Raw genomic sequence first — 24,392 nt, 5'->3', positions numbered from 1 at the left:
AAATAAAAGTGAAGATAATCTCAGTAAGGCCAGGCACAGCTTTGACGCTGTAGCAGAAAGGAAAATGGATATTCTGGAGAGGCTAAACTTACAATGTTGCTTGAATGCATTATCTGAAGTTGAGTTTGATGGTATGTCATTAATCATCATTAATAATAAAAATAGCTTGGGTGATTCTTTTTTGGCTGCTGATTGCTGTTGAAGAAAGAGGAAACAAAAAAAGAATCAGAGTTCAGAGTAATAGGGAAAAGGCCGTAAATGGAACATTTCAGTACAGGGCGACTAAAATGATAGCAGGGATGAGACGACTTCCCTATGAAGAAAGACTAAGGAGGCTAGAGCTTTTCAGCTTGGAGAAGAGACGGCTGAGGGGAGACATGATAGAGGTATATAAAATGATGAGTGGAGTGGAACAGGTGGATGTGTAGCGTCTGTTCACGCTTTCCAAAAATACTAGGACTAGGGGACATGCGATGAAACTACAATGTAGCAAATTTAAAACAAATCGGAGAAACTTTTTCTTCACCCAAGGCATAGTTAAACTCTGGAATTCGTTGCCGGAGAACGTGGTGAAGGCGGTTAGCTTAGCAGAGTTTTAAAAAGGGTTAGACGGTTTCCTAAAGGACAAGTCCATAGACCACTACTAAATGGACTTGGGAAAAATCCACAATAACAGGAATAACATGGATAGAATGTTTGTACGTTTGAGAAGCTTGCCAGGTGCCCTTGGCCTGGATTGGCCGCTGTCGTGGACAGGATGCTGGGCTCGATGGACCCTTGGTCTTTTCCCAGTGTGGCATTACTTATATACTTATGTAGGTACTTAGGGAAATTATGCCAGCTGCTTACATAAATGTAATTTCCTTATCAGCCATACCATACCAGTCTGAACAATTGAGTTGTATTGCCGTCCTTCTAGCAGATGATACTGATTTCTTCCAGTGACCTCACTGGTACATAGATCTTCATCCAGTATTTTCTCTACCTTGATGGTAGGTTGCTCAGGCTGGTGCAGCAGGTCCCAGGCCTAGATCCCATCACGCATGCTAAGTCTGCACTTTGACATTAAACCTATGGTCCTTACCCCAATGGAAAGCTGATTTTTGTCTCTGTAGCTCCAAATCGCCTGCAGGTGATAACTTGGCATGACTTTGAGCTCAAGCTCCATGGGACCCTTGCCTAGGGAGGGGTTGTGGCTCTACATTCCCCTCCCCCCACCCCTCCTTTTACTCCATCTGGAGTTACCTGGGGTGCCCTGCAGTGCTAGATCCCTTTTTTTCCTCCCGTTTGTCAGGGGAATAAAGCTAGCTTTAAAAAAAGAAAAAGAAAAAAAAGAGCACATCTGGGAGCCAAGCAGGGGGACTGCAGGAGCTGCAGGGTTCAGGCTTGTGCATGCTGGCAACGTGGTCAGGCTTATGTATGCCTGTGGGAGCCAGTGAGTGAATACAGTCACCAGCTTTTACTACCCATGGCATGATGGGCCATTTCTGATATCAGAAATAAGGATTGGGGGATGCCTGATTCCACATCTGCTTTGGCCTTGGGGCTTGAGTTCCTGATGGCTTTGGTGGGAATTTCTGGTTTTCGACTTTGGAAATGGCCCCGGGGGGGAGGGGGGGTGGAATTCTGGGGGGGCCTCCAGAGTTTATTGGACCCCTCCCCCAAGACATAGGGACTGTCGGTCATTTTGTCTCTCTTGGGGATTTCATCTCTTTCTGCTTCCCAGCAATGGGAACATGTCCCTTCCATTGGGGGGGGGGGGCTACCTCCCCTACTTCCCTTGATTAATTTGGGGGGGGGGGGCTTCCAATAGCCCTTGGAGCTTTTTTGGCTCCAGAGTTTGGCACAGTTGGTCTGACAACAGTTGTAGTCAGGCCTCTGGTGGGGCCCCGGTTTGGGTTCTAAGTGGCATAGGACCGAGGGAAGGGTGCCTGAGGCACCAATTCCCTCTGAGGAGGTGAGGGGGGACTCCATGGTCTTCTCGGACTCTGTCTACAGAGGACTTTGAATCTGAGGCTCTCCTGTCTCGGGAAGCTGAGGAAGAACGGCCTATGTGATCCATCTCTTTTGGCGAGAGAAGCTGTCTTGCTTTATTGACAACTTAGGCCCTTTCTATGCTGCGAACTTCGGCTGCGGACCCTCTTGAGGGGGATTTACTGCGGGCTCACTGGACCCCATAAGTATTTTCCTTTGCAAAAAGCTCTTACCTACATGATGATAGCAGAGCGGGAAAAGTCCAGATGGTCCCCTTAGATGTGCCAGGACTCTGGATCACCTATTTACCTTCACTCCGGACAAGTTTGAAAGGTATTGGTATTTTCTTAAGATGGATGCTGTGGTCACCAAGGCGACTACTGTGCTCTGAAGGAGCTCCATTGCAAGAAGGTGGAGCAGCAGCTCTGCCTGGCCTTTTCTGTGTGGATGTCCAGTATTTAGGCTGCCAGTTGTGGTGGTTATGTGGCAAAGGCCATGCTGCGATGGTTGTAGTATCTCCCAGAGTCCCTGGAGGTGGCTCGCTTGGAGTTGGGAACAGCCTTTTTGACGGATGTTCTATATGATCAGGTCCTTTTAGTTCCCACTCAGTGGCCGCTTCGGTGGTCATACACTGATGGTTGTGGCTTCACCACTGGGTGGCAGATGCATCTTACAAAAAGCTGTTGAGTCAGCTGCCCTTTAGGTGGTATTTGATCTTTGGAGAGGATCTGGAGAAACTGGTGAAGTATATGGTGGAGTCACAGCCTCTTCTGGTCCCTGAGCTACGACAGAAAGGTTCTCGGCTTTTCTCCACTTGTAAGGGGCACACTAGATGGTCATGGTGGTTTCAGCTTGCCCGCCATTCTGTCTCAGGGAGGTGGCAAGGGCAGGTCCTGCAGTCAGGCTTCCTTTTGAAAGTACATAAGTATTGCCATACTGGGAAAGATCAAAGGTCCATCAAGCCCAGCATCCTGTTTCCAACAGTGGCCAATCCAGGTCACAAATACCTGGCAAGATCCCAAAAAAGTACAAAACATTTTATACTGCTTATTCCAGAAATAGTGGGTTTTCCCCAAGTCCATTTAATAACAGTCTATGGACTTTTCCTTTAGGAAGCGTCCAAACCTTTTTAAAACTCCGCTAAGCTAACCGCCTTTACCACATTCTCTTGCAACGAATTCCAGAGTTTAATTACACATTGAGTGAAGAAACATTTTCTCCGATTCGTTTTAAATTTACTACATTGTAGCTTCATCGCATACCCCCTAGTCCTAGTATTTTTGGATAGCGTGAACAGACGCTTCACATCTACCCATTCAACTCATTATTTTATAGACCTCTATCATATCTCCCCTCAGCCGGCTTTTCTTCAAGCTGAAGAGCCCTAGCCACTTTAGCCTTTCCTCATAGGGAAGTCGTCCCATCCCCTGTATCATTTTTGTCGCCCTTCTCTGCACCTTTTCTAATTCCAGAGAAGGGTGACAAAAATGTTAAAGGGGATGGGATGAGTTCCCTATGAGGAAAGGCTAAAGTGGCTAGGGCTCTTCAGCTTGAAGAAAAGGTCAGAGAGATGGTTAATATATAGATATCTCTCCTCAGCTTGGAGAAAAGATGGCTGAGGGGAGGTATGATACAGGTCTATAAAATAATGAGTGGAGTGGAATGAGTAGATGTGAATCGTTTGTTTACTCTTTCCAAAAATACTAGTACTAGGGGGCATTCGATGTAGCTACAAAGTAGTAAATTTAATACGAATCGTATAATTAAACTCTGTAATTCGTTGCCAGAGAATGTGGTAAAGGTGGTTAGCTTAGTGGGGTTTAAAAAAGGCCTGGATGGCTTCCTAAAGGAAAAGTCTATAGACCATTATTAAATTGACTTGTAGAAAATCCACCGCTTATTTCTGGGATAAGCAGCATAAAATGTATTAAACCTTTTCGGGATCTTGCCAGGTATTTGTGACCTGGATTGGCCACTGTTGGAAACAGGATGCTGGGCTTGATGGACCTTTGGTCTGTCCCAGTGTGGCAATACTTATGTAAAATATTAGTGGAATTACAGGTAGTGTTAGCTTGCAACCAAATTTTTTTGTTTAGTTTGTGGATCTATCCAATCTGGACCCTCAATTGTGGTATGGTACCATTGACATCTACTCCATAAATGACTGATCAACATCATAATACAGACATATGTCAAGAGATCCCCAATTGTTTTATCTCTCTGATAGGCATAGAGAGAGGGTTCCAGAAAGCCTTCATACAATTTTATAAGATGGTCCATCTTACAATTGTATGAATGCTTTCTGGAGCCTCCTCTGCCTATTGGAGAGAGAAAACGATTGGGGAGCTCTTGTAAACATTACAACATTGCTTTACCGTTAAAGCAGTTTATTTGCCTGCAAACACTTTTTTCCCCAGGCCTCACACCCAGAAAGTATCTCTTACAGTACCTTGTACTGTTCAAAAATGATAAAGGGGATGGGATGACTTCCTTAGGAAGAAAGGCTGAAGCGTCTAGGGCTCTTCAGCTTGGAGAAGAGATGGCTGAGGGGAGATATGATAGAGGTCTATAAAATAATGAGTGGAGTGGAACAGGGTAGACGTGAATTGTTTGTTTACTCTTTCCAAAAATACTAGGACTAGGGGGCATGCGATGTAGCTACAAAGTAGTAAATTTAATACGAATCGGAGAAAATGTTTCTTCACTCAACATGTAATTAAACTCTGGAATTCTTTGCCAGAGAATGTGGTAAAGGCGGTTAGCTTAGAGGAGTTTAAAAAGGGTCTGGACGACTTCTTAAAGGAAAAGTCTATAGACCATTATTAAATTGACTTGGGGAAAATCCACTGCTTATTTCTGGGATAAGCAGCATAAAATGTATTGAACCTTTTCGGGATCTTGCCAGGTATTTGTGATCTGGATTGGCCACTGTTGGAAACAGGATGCTGCGCTTGATGGATCTTTGGTCTGTACCAGTGTTGCAATACTTATGTAAGGTAGCATGTAGCTGAGGAGTCGTAGGATGTGAAGTCTTGCTATTCTGCTTATCATCGGAGAAAACCAAGTTATTCACTCTTTAGCAGATGGTCTCCATGGACAAGTCCTCATATATATGCCCACCTCCTTAAGGAGTTGGGTTCTGCTTAAGCTGAATAAGTAGACTGCAACAGGTGGAAAGTGGCGCTTGTGCTCGGTGAATTGACTTAAAACCTTCTAATGCTTACTAAGCTGGAGAAGTGTTCCTGTAACGGCTCTGCCAGTGACGTCACTTATGTTGTGAGGGCTTGTATCTTCCTGTCCATGGAGAACACCTTCTGCAGGTGAGTAACTTGGTTTGACTTTAACGTTCAGTGCATCTTGATGTTGGCTTAATTGGCATGCTCTTTGTTTCATGCTGCCAATTTAGAAACCTGTACATTTTGTGCTTTTCAGAAGCACGGTAAACTGAATCATTTTGGATGCACTGGAAAGTAAGACTGCATGCTGTGCTCTGATTTATTCAGTTCTGGATTGAAACTGACAATGAAAAGGGAAACTCGGAATACAATGTGATTGATTACTTAATGATATCGGTAATTAAACGAGCAGACAAAAGGCATTAGCCGAGTTATCCTTTCACTTCTGAGGTATTTAGCAAAAAGGGAGTTTTGCATGTGATATTAACCTGATTTAATCCTATTGCTTTAATTTGATTTTGAAATTGCATTGTTTAAGGAGTGATTGCTGAGGTTTACATGGCATTAATCAGCTATGGCTACTTGCCAGTCAAATATTTGTTCCTTTGTGCTGTTAAAGAGCCATATTATTGCACCTTTTCTTACTGGGAAACCTAATCTGTCAGATTTCATGAATCTTGTTCAGCTTTAATGAAAGCTGAAATTGAGCATTACTAGTGCACAATTTCAAGTAGAAAGGCTTTTTAGATATGCTTGCTGGCTGGCTATGGATTTATCATTCTGTCTCTGTCGCTGCTTTTTGCCTGGATTGTAGACCAAAGCAACATGAGTTTCAGTGGTTTTGGTTTGTATTCGCCTTGGCATGATCTGAGATTGATCATGCTCATTTTGGCGTGAGAAAACGGAGTTCCCACCAGATTCCTCTTCCTAAACCTGTATTTATTTCCAACAGCAAAGACCATGAAAATAGCCACTTATCCATAATGAGAAAAGACACCATCTGAGGCTGTTGGCATACTGTACGTATTAATATTGGTATCCAGTTCTACTGAGGGAATTATTGCACCCATGTCATTGAATCTGAACTGTTCCTCGCTACTATACACCACAAAATGTTATATTCAAGGCAGGGTACTAACATTTGCATGTCAAGGCATGTGGTAGTCCCTCATACACTCCAGAAGTGATAATCCTTCAAAGCATTACAGATGCGCACTCTTGTTTTCTTTTATCTAAATCTCTAGGTGTATGCAAGCAAAAATGCCTGCTGCTTTTTGATACTGACAGCTATTATATTAATTGTAGGAAGGATATGTTGTATAGACTAGATAGAGGACCTTTGGTTACTTAACACAATAGTTAAACTTTAATTCATATAATGATGATAAAAGCTTAATGGATTTAGTGTAGAGACCAGAATGACAGAGAAAAGGTTAACATTTTCCTACCTGGCCTTTTAAAATCAGACACACCAGTTCTTCATTTACTGAACCTGATCTGACTTGGTATATGGTTTTTTTTTCTGTTGCTGATCTGTGAAAGATAAAAAATTATATTCTTATGCAAATACTTACATAAGTACATAAGTAATGCCATACTGGGAAAAGACCAAGGGTCCATCGAGCCCAGCATCCTGTCCACGACAGCGGCCAATCCAGGCCAAGGGCACCTGGCGAGCTTCCCAAACGTACAAACATTCTATACAATCAAGCCATTGTGACATCACTAATGAGGTTGGCTCTTATTGGTGGAATGAGCCACTATGACATCACAATAGGTTAAATCACTGCTCTATGTAATAAAAGTGAGCCAAGTAGAGGACATAAGTACATAAGTAATGCCACACTGGGAAAAGACCAAGGGTCCATCGAGCCCAGCATCCTGTCCACGACAGCAGCCAATCCAGGCCAAGGGCACCTGGCGAGCTTCCCAAACGTACAAACATTCTATACATGTTATTCCTGGAATTGTGGATTTTTCCCAAGTCCATTTAGTAGTGGTTTATGGACTTGTCCTTTAGGAAACCGTCCAACCCCTTTTTAAACTCTGCTAAGCTAACCGCCTTCACTACTTTCTCTGGCAACGAATTCCAGAGTTTAATTATATGTTGGGTTAAGAAAAAGTTTCTCCGATTTGTTTTAAATTTACTACACTGTAGTTTCATCGCATGCCCCCTAGTCCTAGTATTTTTGGAGGAGTAGCCTAATGGTCCTGGAGAACTGGGTTTAATTCTCACCACAGCTACTTGTGTAACCCTGGGCAAGTCACTTAACCCTCCATTGCCCCAGGTACAAAAATACCTTAGATTGTGAGCCCACTAGGGACAGAGAAAGTGTCTGCATATGTGTATGGCATTGCGTACGTCTAGTAGTGCTGTAGAAATGATAAGTAGTAGTAGTAGAGTACAGTCTCAATTATCCGATGTAAATGGGACCGACCAGTTGTTGGATAAGTGAAAAGTCGGTTAATACAGAAAACAATGGTAACCCCTTAAAGAATGCATGGAAAAGGCACAGGGTATCTTTAATAAATATTGTTTATTAATCCTAATCAACAATGAAAAAAAATGAAAAACATTATACAGTAGGCAATTTGAGCATAAATACAGTACAGCAATTGTACAGGCAATTAGAACAGAAATAAAGAACCAAGCAAGGGAACCATATTTATCTACTGCATGTTCAGCTTCACTAGAGTTGTCTTCTACAGCAGGCAGTGTGAACCAAGTGGAGCTCACTGCTTTATCTTCTCCGGTCAATAACACTTTGAAGCAGAAATCAATACAGCAGGAATGAAACTGGAAATCCTCCGGATCTAAGAACGAGAGAATAAAGAAAGTGCTGTAAATTTAAATGAACAAACAGGAATATGTACTGTACTGCATAAAACTCATTGTGCACAAGAATCTTACCATGGTTCACGTGCTGTAAAAGCACGATCTCAGATCAAAAATTGTTCCCTGGCATGAGAAGCAAGGTCTCAGCTCAAAACAACTTTAATGTTCGCTTTCTTTAGCACTTCCTTTCTGCAAAAGTTTCAGCTCTATAGACAAAATAACTTTTTTCCTCTCTTGACTAGCCAAAAATTGCTACCATTCTGTAAAAGCAAGGTCTCAGGTTAAAACTTCTTCAATGGTTGCCTCATTGCAAAAGCAGGGTTCAAGGTTCAAAAATTGATGCCATGATTTAAAAGCAAGGTCTCAGCTTAAAACTTCAACAGTTCTCTCTCTGCAAAATGGCGTTCTAGGTCCAAAAATTGCTGCCATGCTGTGAAAGCAAGGTCTCAGCTTTAAAACTTCTTAATGGCAATGAGGAGTGCATGAAGGAATATCAGTTGCAAAACATGGATCCCTTGCAGAGAAGCACGGTCTCATATCAAACATGGCTTCCTTGCAGCATGAGAAGCTGCATTCTTAATGGCAGTGCGATATCATCGGAGGGTCTGTCGGATATGCCGGATGGTTGGATTAACAAAGGATGGATAATCGAGACTGTACTGTAGTAACTTCCGGTTCTAACACTGAAAATACCTTATTGAATTGTCTATTTTGATGTATGGGAGTGGCAGCAATATGGGATAGAATATCTATATGAGCTATGGAAGAAAAGGGAATTTGCTTCATTCAGGGAATTAAAACAAATATATTGGAACACAAGATATGCACTACTATCTCAAATTTTCACAATCCTGTTGTGATTTAACAACTTTGAATAACTTCGTGTCACTGGCAAATTTATTCACCTCACTCATTATTCCTGTTTCTAGATCATTTATGTTTCAATCTTTTTATTATGAAAATTATCTTAAACAGTACAAAGAGTCATAATGGAAGTTACAGTACCAAAAACTATACCCAATCCCCCCCCCCCCCCCCCCCCCCCGGAAAAAAAAGCACAGCACAACCAGACTAGAGAGAGAACAAAAGGATAATGGAGCTATAAGAGTGCAATGGAGTCAACAATTGTAAAGGCGGCTATGATCTGGAGTTCTATCGTTTGGAACCCAGGTAGCTAAAGCATGCTGTGTAGATGGTTTTGTAGGTTATGTTTCTACAGTTAGATAAATGAAGAAGTAGGTAACCTCTGGTTTCTGGCCTTGCATTTCTTGGGGATAGCTCAATCATGTCTAGCATGTATTCAGATGCCATGCCAAATAGTATCTTGAAAATGAGGGTGCAAGCTTTGAATTGGCAGCCAGTGTACTGTTTCAAGCAATGGAGTTATCCTTTCATATTTCGACTTCTTGAAAATCAGTTTTGCTGCCGTGTTTTGGATGATTTGCAACGATTTTAGTGTGTTTTCCTTGCACCCTGTGTATGCTGCATTACAGTAGTCTAGTTGTGATAGTATGGTTGATTGTACCAATATTCAGAATGATTGTCTAGGAAAATAGTCTCTTATTCTTTCACCATTTACATATATGAATGAGTTGAAACCCATTAATTCCAGTTTTTTGCTGAGTGGTGCCATCATTACATTGAACAGTATTGGTGATACTGGAGAGCCCTGTGGTACCCCACACTCAAAGGTCCAAGATGCTGACATCTGATTGGACATCTTTACAATGTAGGATCTGGTTCTTAGGAAACCACTGAACCATGCTTCCACTGCTCCATTGATTCCCATGTTGTTGAGCAGGGTCATTAGTGTTGTGTGGTCTACTAGGTCGAATATGCTTGACACATCAAATTGTAGTAGTAGTATGTTTTTTTTTTTCCTTGGCAAATTAAGCTTCTGAACTTCGTTATCAGGGTGACCATCTCAGTGCTGTGTTGTTGTCTGAAACCTGATTGGGAGTTGTGAAGGATTCCATTAGTTGCTGTGCTACAAGGCCCACCATCGTTTTGGTCAATATTGGTATTGAAGCCACTGGTCTGTATTTTGTGATGTTGCTGATCTTGCATGTTGTGTTTTTGGGGATTGGGGTGAGTGTGATGTCGCTTTTGTCTATTTATTGGGAATTGTCCTTTTGAAAGCATGTATGTGATGTGTTTTGTGATGCATTCGATGAACCATTCTAGTGGGTCCTTCATCAAATAGTTAGGGCAGTTGTCTAATAAACAGAAGGCATGTGCATATTTTGTTTTTGTTAGTAGTGTTTTTACGGTGTTTGGTTTGGATGATTTGAAGGAGGACCAGAATCTGTCTGCCGTAGTGTAGATGTCTTTTGTTTCACTTTCTTGTAAGAAGTCTGTGACGGATGTTTGTGATTTTGTAAGGTTTGATCTTGTGTTGGCTATTTTGTGTTTAAAATAATGTGCAAGTTTATCTGCAGTTGGTGGTGTTTCAGTTGATGCCAGTACATCTTGGGTTTTCAGTAGTTTGTTCATGATTTCAAATATTTGTTTTGGGTTGATCTGTTCTGGGTTCGCATATGTGCTGTAGTGTTCTTCTTTTGCTTTCTTTATGTTGTTGTGTATGTTTTTATAGCTTTTCTCCATATAGTTGTGTTTTTGGCCCATGTTCTTTCAAGTTGTGTAGTTTTGTCCACAGTTTTTTCACGTGTAGGAGCTTGTCAGTGAACTAGGGACGTGGTTGGTCTTTGTTTCTTGTTTTCATTTTGAGTGGTGCTATTTTGTTTACTGTGTTTTTGCTTGCTTGTTCCCAGTTTCTAATGAACTGTTTCTAATGAAGTGTATGTTCTTGGGTACATGTTACTTTATTCATTCCTGACTATTGCCCAGAAGGTGTGGTGGTCCACTTACCCTCCAGTTGTGAATGTGTGTTGTTCTTGGTTCTCTTTTCTTGCAGTTCTCTTTCCATTGTAGTGTGAAAGTGAGTTTGCTGTGGTCTAACCATGGTACTTCATCCTATTTGTGGTTTTCTAATATGTGATTTTTGTTTGCTGAGAGTCTGTGAGCTAGTATGTCTAACAGGTGGCCTTTTGTGTGCAATGAGGTGCCTTGTGCTGTTTTGACAGCTAAGATTTAATCAAACATATAAACGGCGAGTGACCGACTCACTCGCAAATGCACAGTAGAGACTTCCCTCTCTGTCCTGCCCCGCGTCAATACGTGATGATGGAGGCTGGACAGAGAGGGAAACTGCGCAAAGCCACCGAGGTCGCTACCGCTCCCTCACCCGCCCGAGGTCATTGCTACCGCTCCCCCCACCCGGTGTCGCCGCCACCAGCCCTCCACCCCGCCCAGGCCCCTCTCTGCTACTGAACTTACATCCATTCGCCGGAACGCAGCACGCACATCAGCTGAGCTGCCGTCCGCCTTCCTTCCCTGCCTGTGCCCTGCCCTCGCTGACGTTACGTCACACGAGGGCGGGACATAGGCAGAGAAGGAAGGCTGATGGCAGCTCAGCTGATCTGTCGTGCTGCGTTCCAGCAAATGGATGTAAGTTCAGTAGCGGAGAGAGGGCCTGGGCCGGGTGGAAGGCTGGGGGCGGTGACTCCGGGGGGGGGGGGGGGGGAACGGTAGCGGCGACCTCGCGGGGGGGGGGGGGGGGAGCCAGCGTCGACCTCCGAAAACCCCAACACCAGCCCGTTTTAACGGACTCAACGGCTAGTACTAAAATAATGCAGGGTCATGTATTTGTGCTACAGAAACCTGAGGGCAGGGGGAAAGAAAGGGAGATGGAAAGATGCTGGTCCTAGGGGGGGATGAAGGGAAGAGGGAAAAGTTGGATATGTGGAGGGATGGGGACACAGAAGGGTAATGCTAGACATGGCAGAGGGGGCAGATAGGACTACAAAAGAGCAATGCTAAACAGATGGGGAGGATATGGATAGAGAGGAGAGATCCTGGGAGCAGGTGACAAATTGGGCCTGATGCTAGGGCTATGAGAAGGGAGCTCAGAGGTAACACAGGTACAGTGGTAAGGATTGGAGAAGGGATCTCGTGCTGGTGCAGGTTGCTGGGGGCAGGAGTGGGGATGGAGCTTGACCCCGAAACAAGAAAAAAAAAAGCATTAACTGCCTCAGAAATTAGTACAACATTTTCTTCTGTTCTTGTTTTTCTCCTTTTTCAGGTTTTGAACGTGGACATAGAACCTCATTTTTCATCCTATGGATCACTGAATGAATGGCAGATGGCACTACCTCGCCTTACAGGAGCTTTGCGCTCCTTTTCAAATGTCACCAAACAGAGTGATTACAATGGAGAGTCGGATGATTTAATGGTAAAGTGTTTTACATATAATCACTTACAGAAATCTCACAGTTGCTTAAAAATGAGAAGTATGGACTCCGTTGTTCATAGTTTTCAGAAATTTCTGGCACATTGCTTTGGTGGAAACCTTTTTATTTGTTAAAATTGCAGTGCAACCTAACAAATGTACTTTTTATAGTTTAGTTTGTAATGTTTGTTTCTCTTGAATTGTTGTGCATTCTAAGTCATAGAGTGTTGAAGATTGGGCATAGTTGTATAAAGCACATGGAAGGGTATTTTCGAAAGAAACGTCCAAGTTGGGATTTGGACGTCTTTGTAAAAAGGCCAAATCCGGGGGTGGGGAAGACCACATTTTCGAAAAAGATGGATGTCCATCTTTTGTTTCTAAAATACCAAGGATGTCCTTGGACTTGGACGTCCTTAGACATGGACATCTTTGACTTTTGGTGATTTTCGAAACCAAAGATGTCCATGTCAAAAACATCCAAATGCAAGCCATTTGGAATTGGGAGGAGCCAACATTTGTAGTGCACTGGTTCCTCTGACATGCCAGGATACCAACGGGGCACCCTAGGGGGCACTGCAGTGGACTTCATAAATTGCTCCCAAGTACATAGCTCCCTTACCGTGTGTGCTGAGCCCCCCCAACCCCCAACTGTACACCACTACCATAGCCCTTACGGGTGAAGGGGGGGCACCTAGATGTGGGTACAGTGGGTTTGTGGTGCTTTTTGGAGGGCTCGCTGTTTCCTCCATAAACGTAACAGGTAGGGGGGGTATGGACCTGGGTCCGCCTGTCTGAAGTACACTGTACCCACTAAAACTGCTCCAGGGACCTGCATGCGCTGTCATGGACCTGAGTATGACATCTGAGGCTGGCACAAAATATTTTTAAAGATGTTTTTTGAGGGTGGGAGGGGGTTAGTAACCACTGGGGGAGTAACGGGAGGTCATCTCCGATTCCCTTCGGTGGTCATCTGGTCATTTTGGGCACCTTTTTGTGCCTTATTCGTAAAAAAAACAGATCCGGGTGAAAACGTCCATGTTTTACTTTAGGACGTCCCTGCTTTTTTCGATTATGGCTCGAAGATGTCCAAGTGTTAGGCACGCCCAAGTCTCACCTTCACCATGCCTCCGACACGCCCCCTTGAAATTTGGACATCCATGCGACGGACTGCAGTTGGAGAAGTCCAAAATCGGCTTTCGATTATACTGATTTGAACGTCTCTTGGAGATGAACGTCCATGTTCCGATTTATATCGAAAGATGGACGTTCATCTCTTTCGAAAATGAGCCTGATGGTCACCCATGCCACATCCTTCCTACCCTTTCTATGCCTTGTTTAGTAAGTTCTAAGCGGTTAGCTATTGTAGTCTTGTGAAAGAGACTTAAGTATAACTGTAGTAAAATGTAGACATGTGATTTGTGAAGAGATTGTTCTGTCATGATGAATAGTTTTGGTAAGTTAAGGAGGACAAGACAGTGTTGAGAAGACTTTTTCACATTCAGTTGGATTTCTGTATACATGTAAGCTTTCCCTAACCTATGGATATCGTTCTTTTAAACTTTCTTCTTCTTATGGGAATGTTTGTTCCTCAAGGCATGAAAGATATGTTTCTCCTCTGTCATAATCTTATTTATGTTTTAATAAATCATGAAACCCCCAAACTTTTCCTTATTCTAGACATGTCTAACCAAGTGGGTTCTGATGGAGGCAGAGAACACACTGCCCAATGGAGGTGGGATGGTTCTATCTCTCTTCCGCCCTTTCTCTCTTTTTTTTCTCTCTTTCCTCCTCCTGGTTTGGTTGTGCTGGGGGAGGACTTGAAGGAGGAAGAGCTCAAGGCCTTGGAGCCAGGTGACCCCAAAGTTGTCAGGATTTTTCATAAGGAGGAGCTGCCCTCCTTGATTATTAAGAAAATAAGAGTAGTCATACTGGGTCAGACCAGTGGTCCGTCTAGCCCAGTATCCTGGTTTCCAAACATTGGCCAAACCAGGTCACAAGTACCTGGCAGAAACCCAAATCGTGGCAACATTCCATGTAGAACCCAAAAGAATAGCAAGATTCTGGAATCCTAAAGAGTGACAAGACTCCATGTAGAATCTCAGAGTATCAACATTCCATACTACAAATCCCAGGGCAAGCAGTTACTTCCACATGTCTGTCTCAATAGCAGACTATAGACTTTTCCTCCAGGAATTTGTCCAGACCTTTCTAAAACCCAGATACATGTGGTCGGGCTATTAATAGTTTCCGAGAAAGGACTCCACAAGTCTCTTACTAATAGAAATGAGGAGGAGGTTCTGAGGGGGTAATTGGGTCTGTGGGGGCTTCTAAAGTTGGGGTTGAGGGTGTAAGAATAAGAATCCAACCCTTGAACCTTATGTTTAGCAAATGTTATTGTCTATTACTTCAGATGTTGGTAAGTAGTAAGGGGATTTTTTATTCTTCTAACCTTATTGAACTGTTTGGAATAGTGTGGTTTCTGATTCTCGTAATAAAAAAGATTTGCTATAAACTTAGGATTTTTTTTTCTTTATCACCTTTATAAATTATTTATTTATTTATTTATTTGTAACATTTGTACCCCACACTATCCCACTCAGTAGCAGGCTCAATGCGGCTTACATAGTAAAATGGGTTAACAAAATGATATAGAATGATTCAATATGGCTTACATGGTAAAACAGGATAACAAATTAAATTAAATGGCAGTTTGCCTCATTTTTGTTTGCTATAATTTTCACATTCCCCCCACGAAATATATTTTTAATGGTTGATTAAAAAAAGTACAACTCTTTGGTGAATTGCATGCCAAATAATAAGCATGGAGGAAGAGCCAAGAGGGGGCCCGAGTATGAAGAGGCTTAAGTATATAAGTATTACCATACTGGGAAAGACTGAAGGTTCATCAAGCCCAGCATCCTGTTTTCAACAGTGGCCAATCCAGGTTACAAGTACCTGGGAAGATCCCAAAACAATACAATACATTTTAAGCTGCTTATCCTAGAAATAAGCAGTGGATTTTTCCCCAAGTCCATTTTCTTTTAGGAAGCTAACCAAACCTTTTTTTAAACCCCGCTAAGCTAACTGCTTTTACTGCATTCTCTGGCAATGAATTCAAGAGTTTAATTGCACATTGAGTGACGAAATATTTTCTCCAATTTGTTTTAAATTTACTACTTTGTAGCTTCATTGCGTGCCCCCTAGTCCTAGTATTTTTCGAAAGAGTAAGCAAGTGATTCACTTCTACCCGTTCCACTCCATTCATTATTTTATAGACCTCTATCATATCTCCCCTCACTTCCTTTTCTCTAAGCTGAAGAGCCCTAGCAGCTTTAGCCTTTTCTCATAGTGAAGTCGTCCCATCCCCTTTATCATTCTTGTCATCCTTCTCTGTACCTTTTCTAATTCCACTATATCTTTTTTGAGATGCGATGACCAGAATTGCACACAGTATTCGAAGTGCAGTTGCACTATGGAGTGATACAAAGACATTATAATGTCCTCACTTTTGTTTTCCATTCCTTTCCTAATAATACCTAACATTCTATTTGCTTTCTTAGCCATATCAGCACGCTGAGCAGAGGTTTTCAACAACAAGGACTCCGAGATCCCTTTCTTGGTCGGTGACTCCCAACGTGGAACCTTGCATATGTAGCTATAGTTCAGGTTTTTTTTTTTCCCACATGCATCACTTTGCACGTGTTCACATTAAACATCATCTGCCATTTAGAAGCCCAGTCTTCCAGTCGCGTAAGGGCCTCTTGTAATTTTTGTCATTGAAAGTGGTGTTTTTGGTGGCTATCATCTCATCCAGGTGTGTACTGGAGATGCAAACTCTTTTTTGCAAGGATCCCCACCTTTCTTTTTCAGGTGACTTGGTTTCCTTATGCATTGTCATCCTTTTTACCTAAATTGATTTCACCCTTTCACCTAATGTCAATCAATCTCTAAGGGAGACTGAGATGGCTGCAAAACCTTGCATTCTTTGGATATTTGCAGGGTGTTTCGATATAGGAAGGTGACACATCCTTTTCATAAGGCGGATCACCACTTTGTCCTATACAGTGGTCTGCAGTGAAGGTTGGCTGCTTCTACAGCTTGAGGGGAGAAATTTGCTTCTACAGTTGAAGTGATTTACCTTTTAAACTGGAAAGAAGTTCCACCTGGTCTTTGGGCACATTCCACGAGGGCTCGGGTGACATCCTGAATGGAGGCTGGGTAGTTGCCCCAGGGATATATATTTTATTGTATTTTAATTTATTTAATATTTCATGCATGCCTTTCCAGTGGTAGTTTAAGGCAAGCGACATTCAAGTACAGTAGATATTTCCCTGATCCCAGAGGTCTTACAGTCTAAGTTTGTATGTTAGGGAATGGAGGGTTAAGTGATTTGCCCAGGGCCACAGGAGTGTCACTGCCTGATGCCCTAACCACCAGGCTACTCCTTCACTTCTCTGACAGGTGGTGATATGGCCATTACTGCATTCCTTTATCAAACATTACGGCCAACTTATCCAGGCCAAAGATGTTGGCATTTTTGGGAGGGTTGTGCTTAAGGGTACCCTGTCTTCCTTTTACCCAGAACACTGAAGAGCTGCTAGAGGTTGCAGTGGTTAATTTCAGGTGAAAGTCATGAGGAGCAGTAGCTGAGTGGGCATTGCTCTTGCCCTTTTGACCCCTATACCAACAACAATACTAAAGGTAGGCCCTGGGGGGGGGGGGGGGGGTGAGGCTGTGGTATTGTGATCTCTTTGGGGGAGGCAGGAAGTGGTGGGGGGGGGGGGGGGGGGGGGGATCGAATTGGGTGGAGGTGGGAGGACTTGCATTAGCTCCAGCAGCCAGCACCTACCAAATCAGTCATGGCCGGCATTGAATATGATGACTGCCCTGTGATAGGAGCTGTCCAGACTATAGTAAGGAAAAGCAATGAAATACACTGGAATAAACCTCTTGGTTTTGTTAGTCATTTTTTGTTTATTAAAATTGCTAAATAGCTTACCACCACAAATGTTTCAGTGTTGTGAATGGAGCTCAAATTTGCTTCATGGGATAATTTCATATCTGCCTCTAATATCTCCTCTTCCTCCTTTATCCAGAAAAAGAAATCAAAACTGCGTGAATATGCTTTGCATTTTGACCTTACGTGGAAGAAGATTATTGAATTTGTCCTGCACAATGTTGATAAGAAAGAAGAAGCAGGTATAAATGGAGACTTGAAAGATATTTTACAGGCCGCGAGACAAATTGGTGAGTTATTTTTGTACCTTTTCATTTAATGTGGAGAAACATTCTTCATTAGCTAAACTTCAGAATGTGCTTGTATTTGTCCTTTTTGGGTGGCATGTACAGAAGTGCTTTATTTAGGGCATAGCTCCATTTTCTACTTGAGATTGCAAAGGGGGCACTCAGGAATAATGTCAGGAAGTACTTTTCTGTGGAGAGGATGGTAGATACCTGGAGTGCCCTCCCGTGGGAGGAGGTGGTTGAGATGACAACGGTAAAGGAATTCAAAAATGTGTGGGATAAACACAAAGGAACCCTGTTTAGAAGGAATGGATCTAAAGAAACTTAGCGGTGATTAGATGGCAAACACCAGTAATTGGGGAGGAAAGTCAGTGCTGGGCAGACTTCTGTGGTCTGTGCCTTGATCGTGGTTGGATAGATTTGAATAGGCTGGAGTGGAGCTTTGATGACATCTTCAGACGTTGGAGAACAAGGACAGTAACGGGCAGACTTCTACGGTCTTACTATGTTACTATTCTATAGTTGCAATAAGGGCCTCAAACTTACAAAATAGAGGATGAAAGGGCCACCGATATATTGGCCGTTCTCTTCCTTGTCAACCCTAACCATGTTAACAAGGGCCACCAATATATTGGTCATGCTCTAACCATGTTAGCAAGAGACCTGATGATGGGAACAGGCCCTATGTAGGATGATGAGGAAACTTGTAATAAACCACTTCTTCTGTTACCCTCCTGTTCCATTTTTTTGTCTTTTTTGATCTGCTTTTTTTCTTTTGGTTTGCTATTTCTGTGGCAGATCTTTGCCTTTTTTTTTGTTTCCGTCTAACTTTTTTATTAGACTGTAAATTGCTTAGGTCTGTTCTCAGCTACAGCAGTATAGCAAATGTTGAAATAAGTAAAGCATTGCAGGCATGCAACCCTTGAACTGAGGAAGCATCACGGGAGGTGCTGCCAAGCTGAAGCAAAAGTGGATTACCAGGGGAGCCACCAATAAGACCTGCACTGCAAGTAAGGGATGGAGCACTCAGCCTGCTGGGAGGAAGGAGGCGAGAGACTGAAAACTGCAGTTGGGTTACAGGTTGAAGGGAATGTGGAGGCAAAATGAAACTGCAGATGAGCACTGGGAACGGGGAGAGGTAAGAATCTGCTGAGCATAGTAGGGAGAGGGGGATGAAAGGCTGCGGAGCGTAATGGAGATTGAAGACAGAGTGAAAAAAAGGACAGGGGAAAGAGAGTGTGGGCAGGGAGAGAGAGAGAAAAGCTAATGATGAACAGAGAGAGAAAAGATTGGGGGTATGTAATAGGAACAGAGTACGCTGGTGTTGTACATAATGGGAGAAGAAAGAGGAGGTAAAGTAGCCGACTCTCCAATCTCTTCTGGGGGAGTACTACAATCTTGGTGTTTTTCTAGTCCATTTTTTTCCCTATTTTGGAGCTTATAAATATAATTTAAAATAAGTGAAGGTTTGTTTATTGTTTGAATTCACTATACTTTATTTTCTATTAGAGACATTAATCTTTAATACTTTGTAAAACTTTATTTATTTTAAAGAGGAAAGCAGGTGCACCACGTTTTGTTTTCACACAGAGCTTCAATTAGCCTACAGCCACCCCTGGATCAGTTTCAGGTACACATTAACATAAGCACATAAGTATTGCCATACTGGGAAAGACCAAAGGCCCATCAAGCCCAGTATCCTGTTTCCAACAGTGGCCAATCCAGGTCACAAATACCTGGCAAGATCCCCAAAAAGTACAAAACATTCTATACTGCTTGTCCCAGAAATAGTGGATTTTCCCCAAGTCCATTTAATAATGGTCTATGGACTTTTCCTTTAGGAAGCCGTCCAAACCTTTTTAAAACTCCGCTAAGCTAACCGCCTTTACCACATTCTCTGTCAACAAATTCCAGAGTTTAATTACACGTTGAGTGAAGAAACATTTTCTCCGATTCATTTTAAATTTACTACATTGTAGCTTCATCACATGCCCCCTAGTCCTAGTATTTTTGGAAAGCGTAAACAGACACTTCACATCTACCCGTTCAACTCCACTCATTATTTTATAGACCTCTATCATATCTCCCCTCAGCCGCCTTTTCTCCAAGCTGAAGAGCCCTAGCCGCTTTAGCCTTTCCTCATAGGGAAGTCGACCCATCCCCTTTATCATTCTCGTCGCCCTTCTCTGTACCTTTTCTAATTCCACTATATCTTTTTTGAGATGCAGCGACCAGAATTGAACACAGTATTTGAGGTGCGGTCGCACCATGGAGCAATACAAAGGCATTATAACATCCTCATATTTGTTTTCCATTCCTTTCCTAATAACACCTAACATTCTATTTGCTTTCTTAGCCGCAGCAGCAAACTGAGCAGAAGGTTTCAAAGTATCATCAACGACGACACCTAGATCCCTTTCTTGATCTGTGACTCCTAACGTGGATCCTTGCATGACGTAGCTATAATTCGGGTTCCTCTTTCCCGAAAAAAGCAGCGGTCCAAGCACAGACCCCTGGGGAACCCCACTAACTACTCTTCTCCATTGAGAATACTTACCATTTTAACCCTACTCTCTGTTTTCTATCTTTTAACCAGTTTTTAATCCACAATAGAACACTACCTCTTATTCCATGACTCTCCAATTTCCTCTGGAGTCTTTCATGAGGTACTTTGTCAAACGCCTTCTGAAAATCCAGATACACAATATCAACCGGCTCACCTTTATCCACGTGTTTGTTCACCCCTTCAAAGAAATGTAGTAGATTGGTGAGGCAAGATTTCCCTTCACTAAATCCATGTTGACTGTCTCATTAATCCATGCTTTTGAATATGCTCTGTAATTTTGTTCTTTATAATAGTCTCTACCATTTTGCATGGCACCGATGTGAGACTCACCGGTCTATAATTTCCCGGATCTCCTGTGGAACCTTTTTTAAAAATTGGCGTTACATTGGCCACCCTCCAATCTTACGGTACCACACTCGATTTATGGATAAATTACATATTACTAACAATAGCTCTACAAGTTCATTTTTCAGTTTTATCAGTACTCTGGGATGAATACCATCCGGTCCAGGAGATTTGCTACTCTTCAGTTTGTAGAACTGCCCCATTACATCCTCCAGGTTTACAGAGAGTTCATTAAGTTTCTCCGACTCGTAAGCTTCGAATACCGTTTCCGGCACTGGTATCCCACCCAAATCTTCCTCGGTGAAGACTGAAGCAAAGAATTCATTTAATCTCTCCGCTACAGCTTTGTCTTCCCTGATTGCCCCTTTTACTCCTCAGTCATCTAGCGGTTCAACCAATTCTTTTGCTAGCTTCCTGCTTTTAATATACCTAAAAAATGTTTTACTATGTGTTTATGCCTCCATTGCAATCTTTTTTTCGAAGCCCCTCTTAGCCTTCCTTATCAGCGCTTTTCCTTTTCATCCTGCTAGACTAATTCAGTCTCTAGCATATGTATTCCAGTGATATCACCAGTACAAGAGCTGGTGCAGTCTGTAACTCTCTAGTATTTCTCTACCTTCAGCAGATGGTATAGGTTGAACTGGTGCAGCAGGATTATACAGGCGTGACTCCACGAGATGCAGTTCAAAGATTGTGCCCAGCGAGGTCGAGTCCTTGGACTGGTGGTGCTCTCAGGGTTTGGACCACGGTCTTTAGCCTGGTAGAGCCAGGAGTGGTCTACTCCTCCTAGCCCTAAGTCAGTCCCCAAGAGCCTGTGGGGTGAGATGTGTTGGCACAGGTGCAAGCAAGGGCATGAGGAATTCTGTGCCTCCCCCACTCCCATCCCAGCCTAGTGCTCCTGCAGCGAAACAACAACAACAAAGACAAGCCTTGGGCATACAGCTTTTGCCAGGGCTACCCAATTCTGGACCTTGAGGTTCACAGGTGGGCCAGGTATTCAGCATATCCACATGAATGTGCATAAGAAAGATTTGCATATCAAAGAAGGCAGTGCATGCAAATTTCTCTTATGCATGTTCGTTGGGGATATCCTGAAAACCTGGCCTGCTAGTGGACCTCAAGGACTGTAATTGAGTAGCCCTGCCTTATGCACTGTTAGGGGAATAAAGTTGTAAAAAGACAAAGAAACTAAACAGAGGCCTGAGGGAAGGCAGGTTTCATGAGGGCAGCAGGGAGCAGCAAAGCTGTCAGGAGACAGTAGACAGACTCAGCAGGGGATGTTGTGCCATCGGTGAGTTCTGGGTGCGAGCGGGGAGAAGTTGCTGAGTGGCTGATGGCTCGGTCATGGCAGGGGGTCACTGATGTGGGGCCTGCAGAAGTAGGTAGCTCAGCACTGCTGCTACTGCCCCTGCTGCAATAAGGCAAGTACGCTGCTGGATACCTATCCCCAAACCCCCTCCTAGAAGCAGGGTGCAGTTTGGAATCCCTTTCCTACAACGTTGTCAGCTGTAGTTCTCTCACCTTTAGTGGGGACTGTGGCCATTTTGTCTTCTTTCTGCCACTGCAGGGACCCACGTTAGGGGAGCAGTCCAGCCACAGTGTGGGAGATGGAAGGGTCCGATGATCTCTAGAATCTATGCCAGAATTAGTTTTGGCAGTTATAGAATGTCTCAGACAGGTTCTCAGATCACAGTTTCCTTATACTTTAATAAGTGGTGGAGAGTGCTTGGTGTCCAAAGGATGGAATTTTGAGAAGATGATTCTCCGGAGAGGACTCTCCTGAAGCCAGAGGATCTCTCACTGGATGAGACAGAGGAGTCCCCAATGGTCCACCTGTGCTGCCATGAAGAGCTTGGTCAACTAATTCAGTGACCAATGCTTGCCAGATTCCTTCTTCCTCTTAAGCAGAGCACTGACCCCATTCTGGAGTACCTCAAAAGACCACCTAAGGGCCTCAAAGATGGTCCTGGCAGAGTTCTGCAAGGCACTAGAAGATTTGTAGATTGTACCCACTTCTATAAGAGGAAAGATTATTCTGGCTCCCGATGGGGCTCAGCTTTGACGGACGCCTGTGACAGGAGGGTGGAACAACTCCTGAAGTAGGTCTTCCCCTCCTCGGCAGTCAAGGTCGTGAACGTTATGTGGCACAAGCCATCTTGAATTGGGTGCATCTCGACTCTGGTGCAGCATTTCTGATGTATGTACTCTATGGCCTAAGTTAAGTTTGTGAACTTTATCTTGCTATTTTCATTATTATAAAGAAAACCGGGCTGGAAGGTTTCACTTAGAAAGGGTCAACAGCAGCTGCGGGTGGATCCAGTGTGCTTACAAACAGTGAGAGGGAGGAGGGCTGCACAGCCTTGGCACAAAAACTAGAAAGCCGAGGCTGTAATTGTGTTGAACCCTGTGTTTTAATGTTTGGGTTTTGAACAAAAGCCATAAGAGAAAGACATTGGATTTTCAGTGTCTCCATTAAAAGACTCCTAAGGAAGTGGAATGAAGAAAGTGGGAAAGGGTGGGTGATGAAAGGAGAAACCCTTGTGGTGAAATAATGGAACTGAATAGTGCACAAATAAATAGCTACTGAAGATAAGGCAGTGTTTTGCAGAATTTAGTTTTTCTTGTTTCTTGGTGTTTTGAATTAAATGTGTCCCTGTGGGAAGAAACTGCGCAACTGCAATGGTGACCACCTCGTGGAAGCCTGTGCGTGAGTGGGAAATGAGAAACCAGAGTATTGAACTGGGACTTTCAAAACTTATATTACAAGGTACCCCATGACAGCATCTACAGTAAACAAACGATTCACGTCCAGCTTATGCACATACCAAATGTGAATAGGGCTTGTATTAAAAAAAAATAAAAGTTAAATGATTGCATATATGTGTTCATGTGTCTAGTGGTGCTTAGAAGGCGACTCCAGCTGTGAAGAACTAAGGCCAGTGCCAGGCAAACTTCTACGGTCTATGTCCCATATACGGCAAGACAATTTAGGATGCGCCAGAGAGGGCTGCGACAGCAACTCCAGTAGTTGGAATGTGAAGACAGTGCCAGGTGGACTTCTACGGTCTGTGTACCAGAAATGGCAAAGAAAGACCATGATTGAGTATTTTATACCACATTCAGGTCTTTATCTGTTATCGGCTCCTATGATTTGTTATGTTACTATGTTAAAACGAGAGTTATAGGGAAAGGGAAGGCAAAGGTAATGGGATTCGATATACCGCCTTTCCTTGGTTACAATCAAAGCGATTTACATGTTATATACAGATACTTATTTTGTACCTGGGGTAATGGGAGGATTAAATGATTTGCTTAGTCACAAGGAGCTGCAGTGGGAATCCAGTTCTCCTTGTTCTCAGACCACTGCACTAATCATTAGGCTACTCTTCCACCTGCAGTGTCATATGTACAACTCCATACACCACTGTATACTTTATATATCTGATAATTTTGCAGCTTTATAAGTAAATGCTCAGAGAATTTCCTATGAGTTTATCAAGTTACTAGACAGAAGAAAGATTTCTGTCTAGGTTGTATAACTTATTTAAGTTTTCTAAGAACAAAAGGGCAGGAAGAACTGTCATCCTATTGCAGGGTTTTGTTTTACTACTACTACTTATCATATAGCGCTACTAGACGTACGCAGCACTGTACACTTAAACATGAAGAGACAGTCGCTGCTCGACAGGGACAAACAGGAAAAATAAGGATAAGGACAAAGGGTAGCAAGATTCTGGAATCCCAAAGTGTAGCAAGATTCTGTGCAGAGTCCCAAAGAGTAGCAAGATTCCGGAACCCAAATAATAGCAAGATTCTGGAATCCCAAAGACTACTACTACTTCTACTACTACCACTATTACTACTTATCATATCTATAGCCCTACTAGACGTACGCAGCGCTGTACACTTGAACATGAAGAGACAGTCCCTGCTCGACAGAGCTTACAATCTAATTAGGACAAA

At 43.0% G+C, this 24,392-nt stretch overlaps 1 protein-coding gene across 1 annotated transcript in view; it reads left to right on the top strand.

Moving 5' to 3' along the window:
- The window catches only part of LOC115464829 (activating signal cointegrator 1 complex subunit 3-like), a 417,679-nt gene that overhangs the window by 73,655 nt on the left and 319,632 nt on the right, over positions 1–24,392 (top strand). Inside the window, exons 2-3 of the mRNA XM_030195187.1 lie at positions 12,128–12,277; positions 17,371–17,521. Coding sequence (XP_030051047.1) covers positions 12,188–12,277; positions 17,371–17,521 — 241 coding nt within the window. The 5' untranslated portion in view covers positions 12,128–12,187. The remainder of the gene's footprint in view (positions 1–12,127; positions 12,278–17,370; positions 17,522–24,392) is intronic.

The sequence above is a fragment of the Microcaecilia unicolor genome, chromosome 3 (assembly GCF_901765095.1).
Source record: "Microcaecilia unicolor chromosome 3, aMicUni1.1, whole genome shotgun sequence".
Classification (NCBI taxonomy): Eukaryota; Metazoa; Chordata; class Amphibia; order Gymnophiona; family Siphonopidae; genus Microcaecilia; species Microcaecilia unicolor.
Note: the sequence above shows the minus strand (reverse complement) of the source record. Positions and strands in the feature narration are given on the sequence as shown.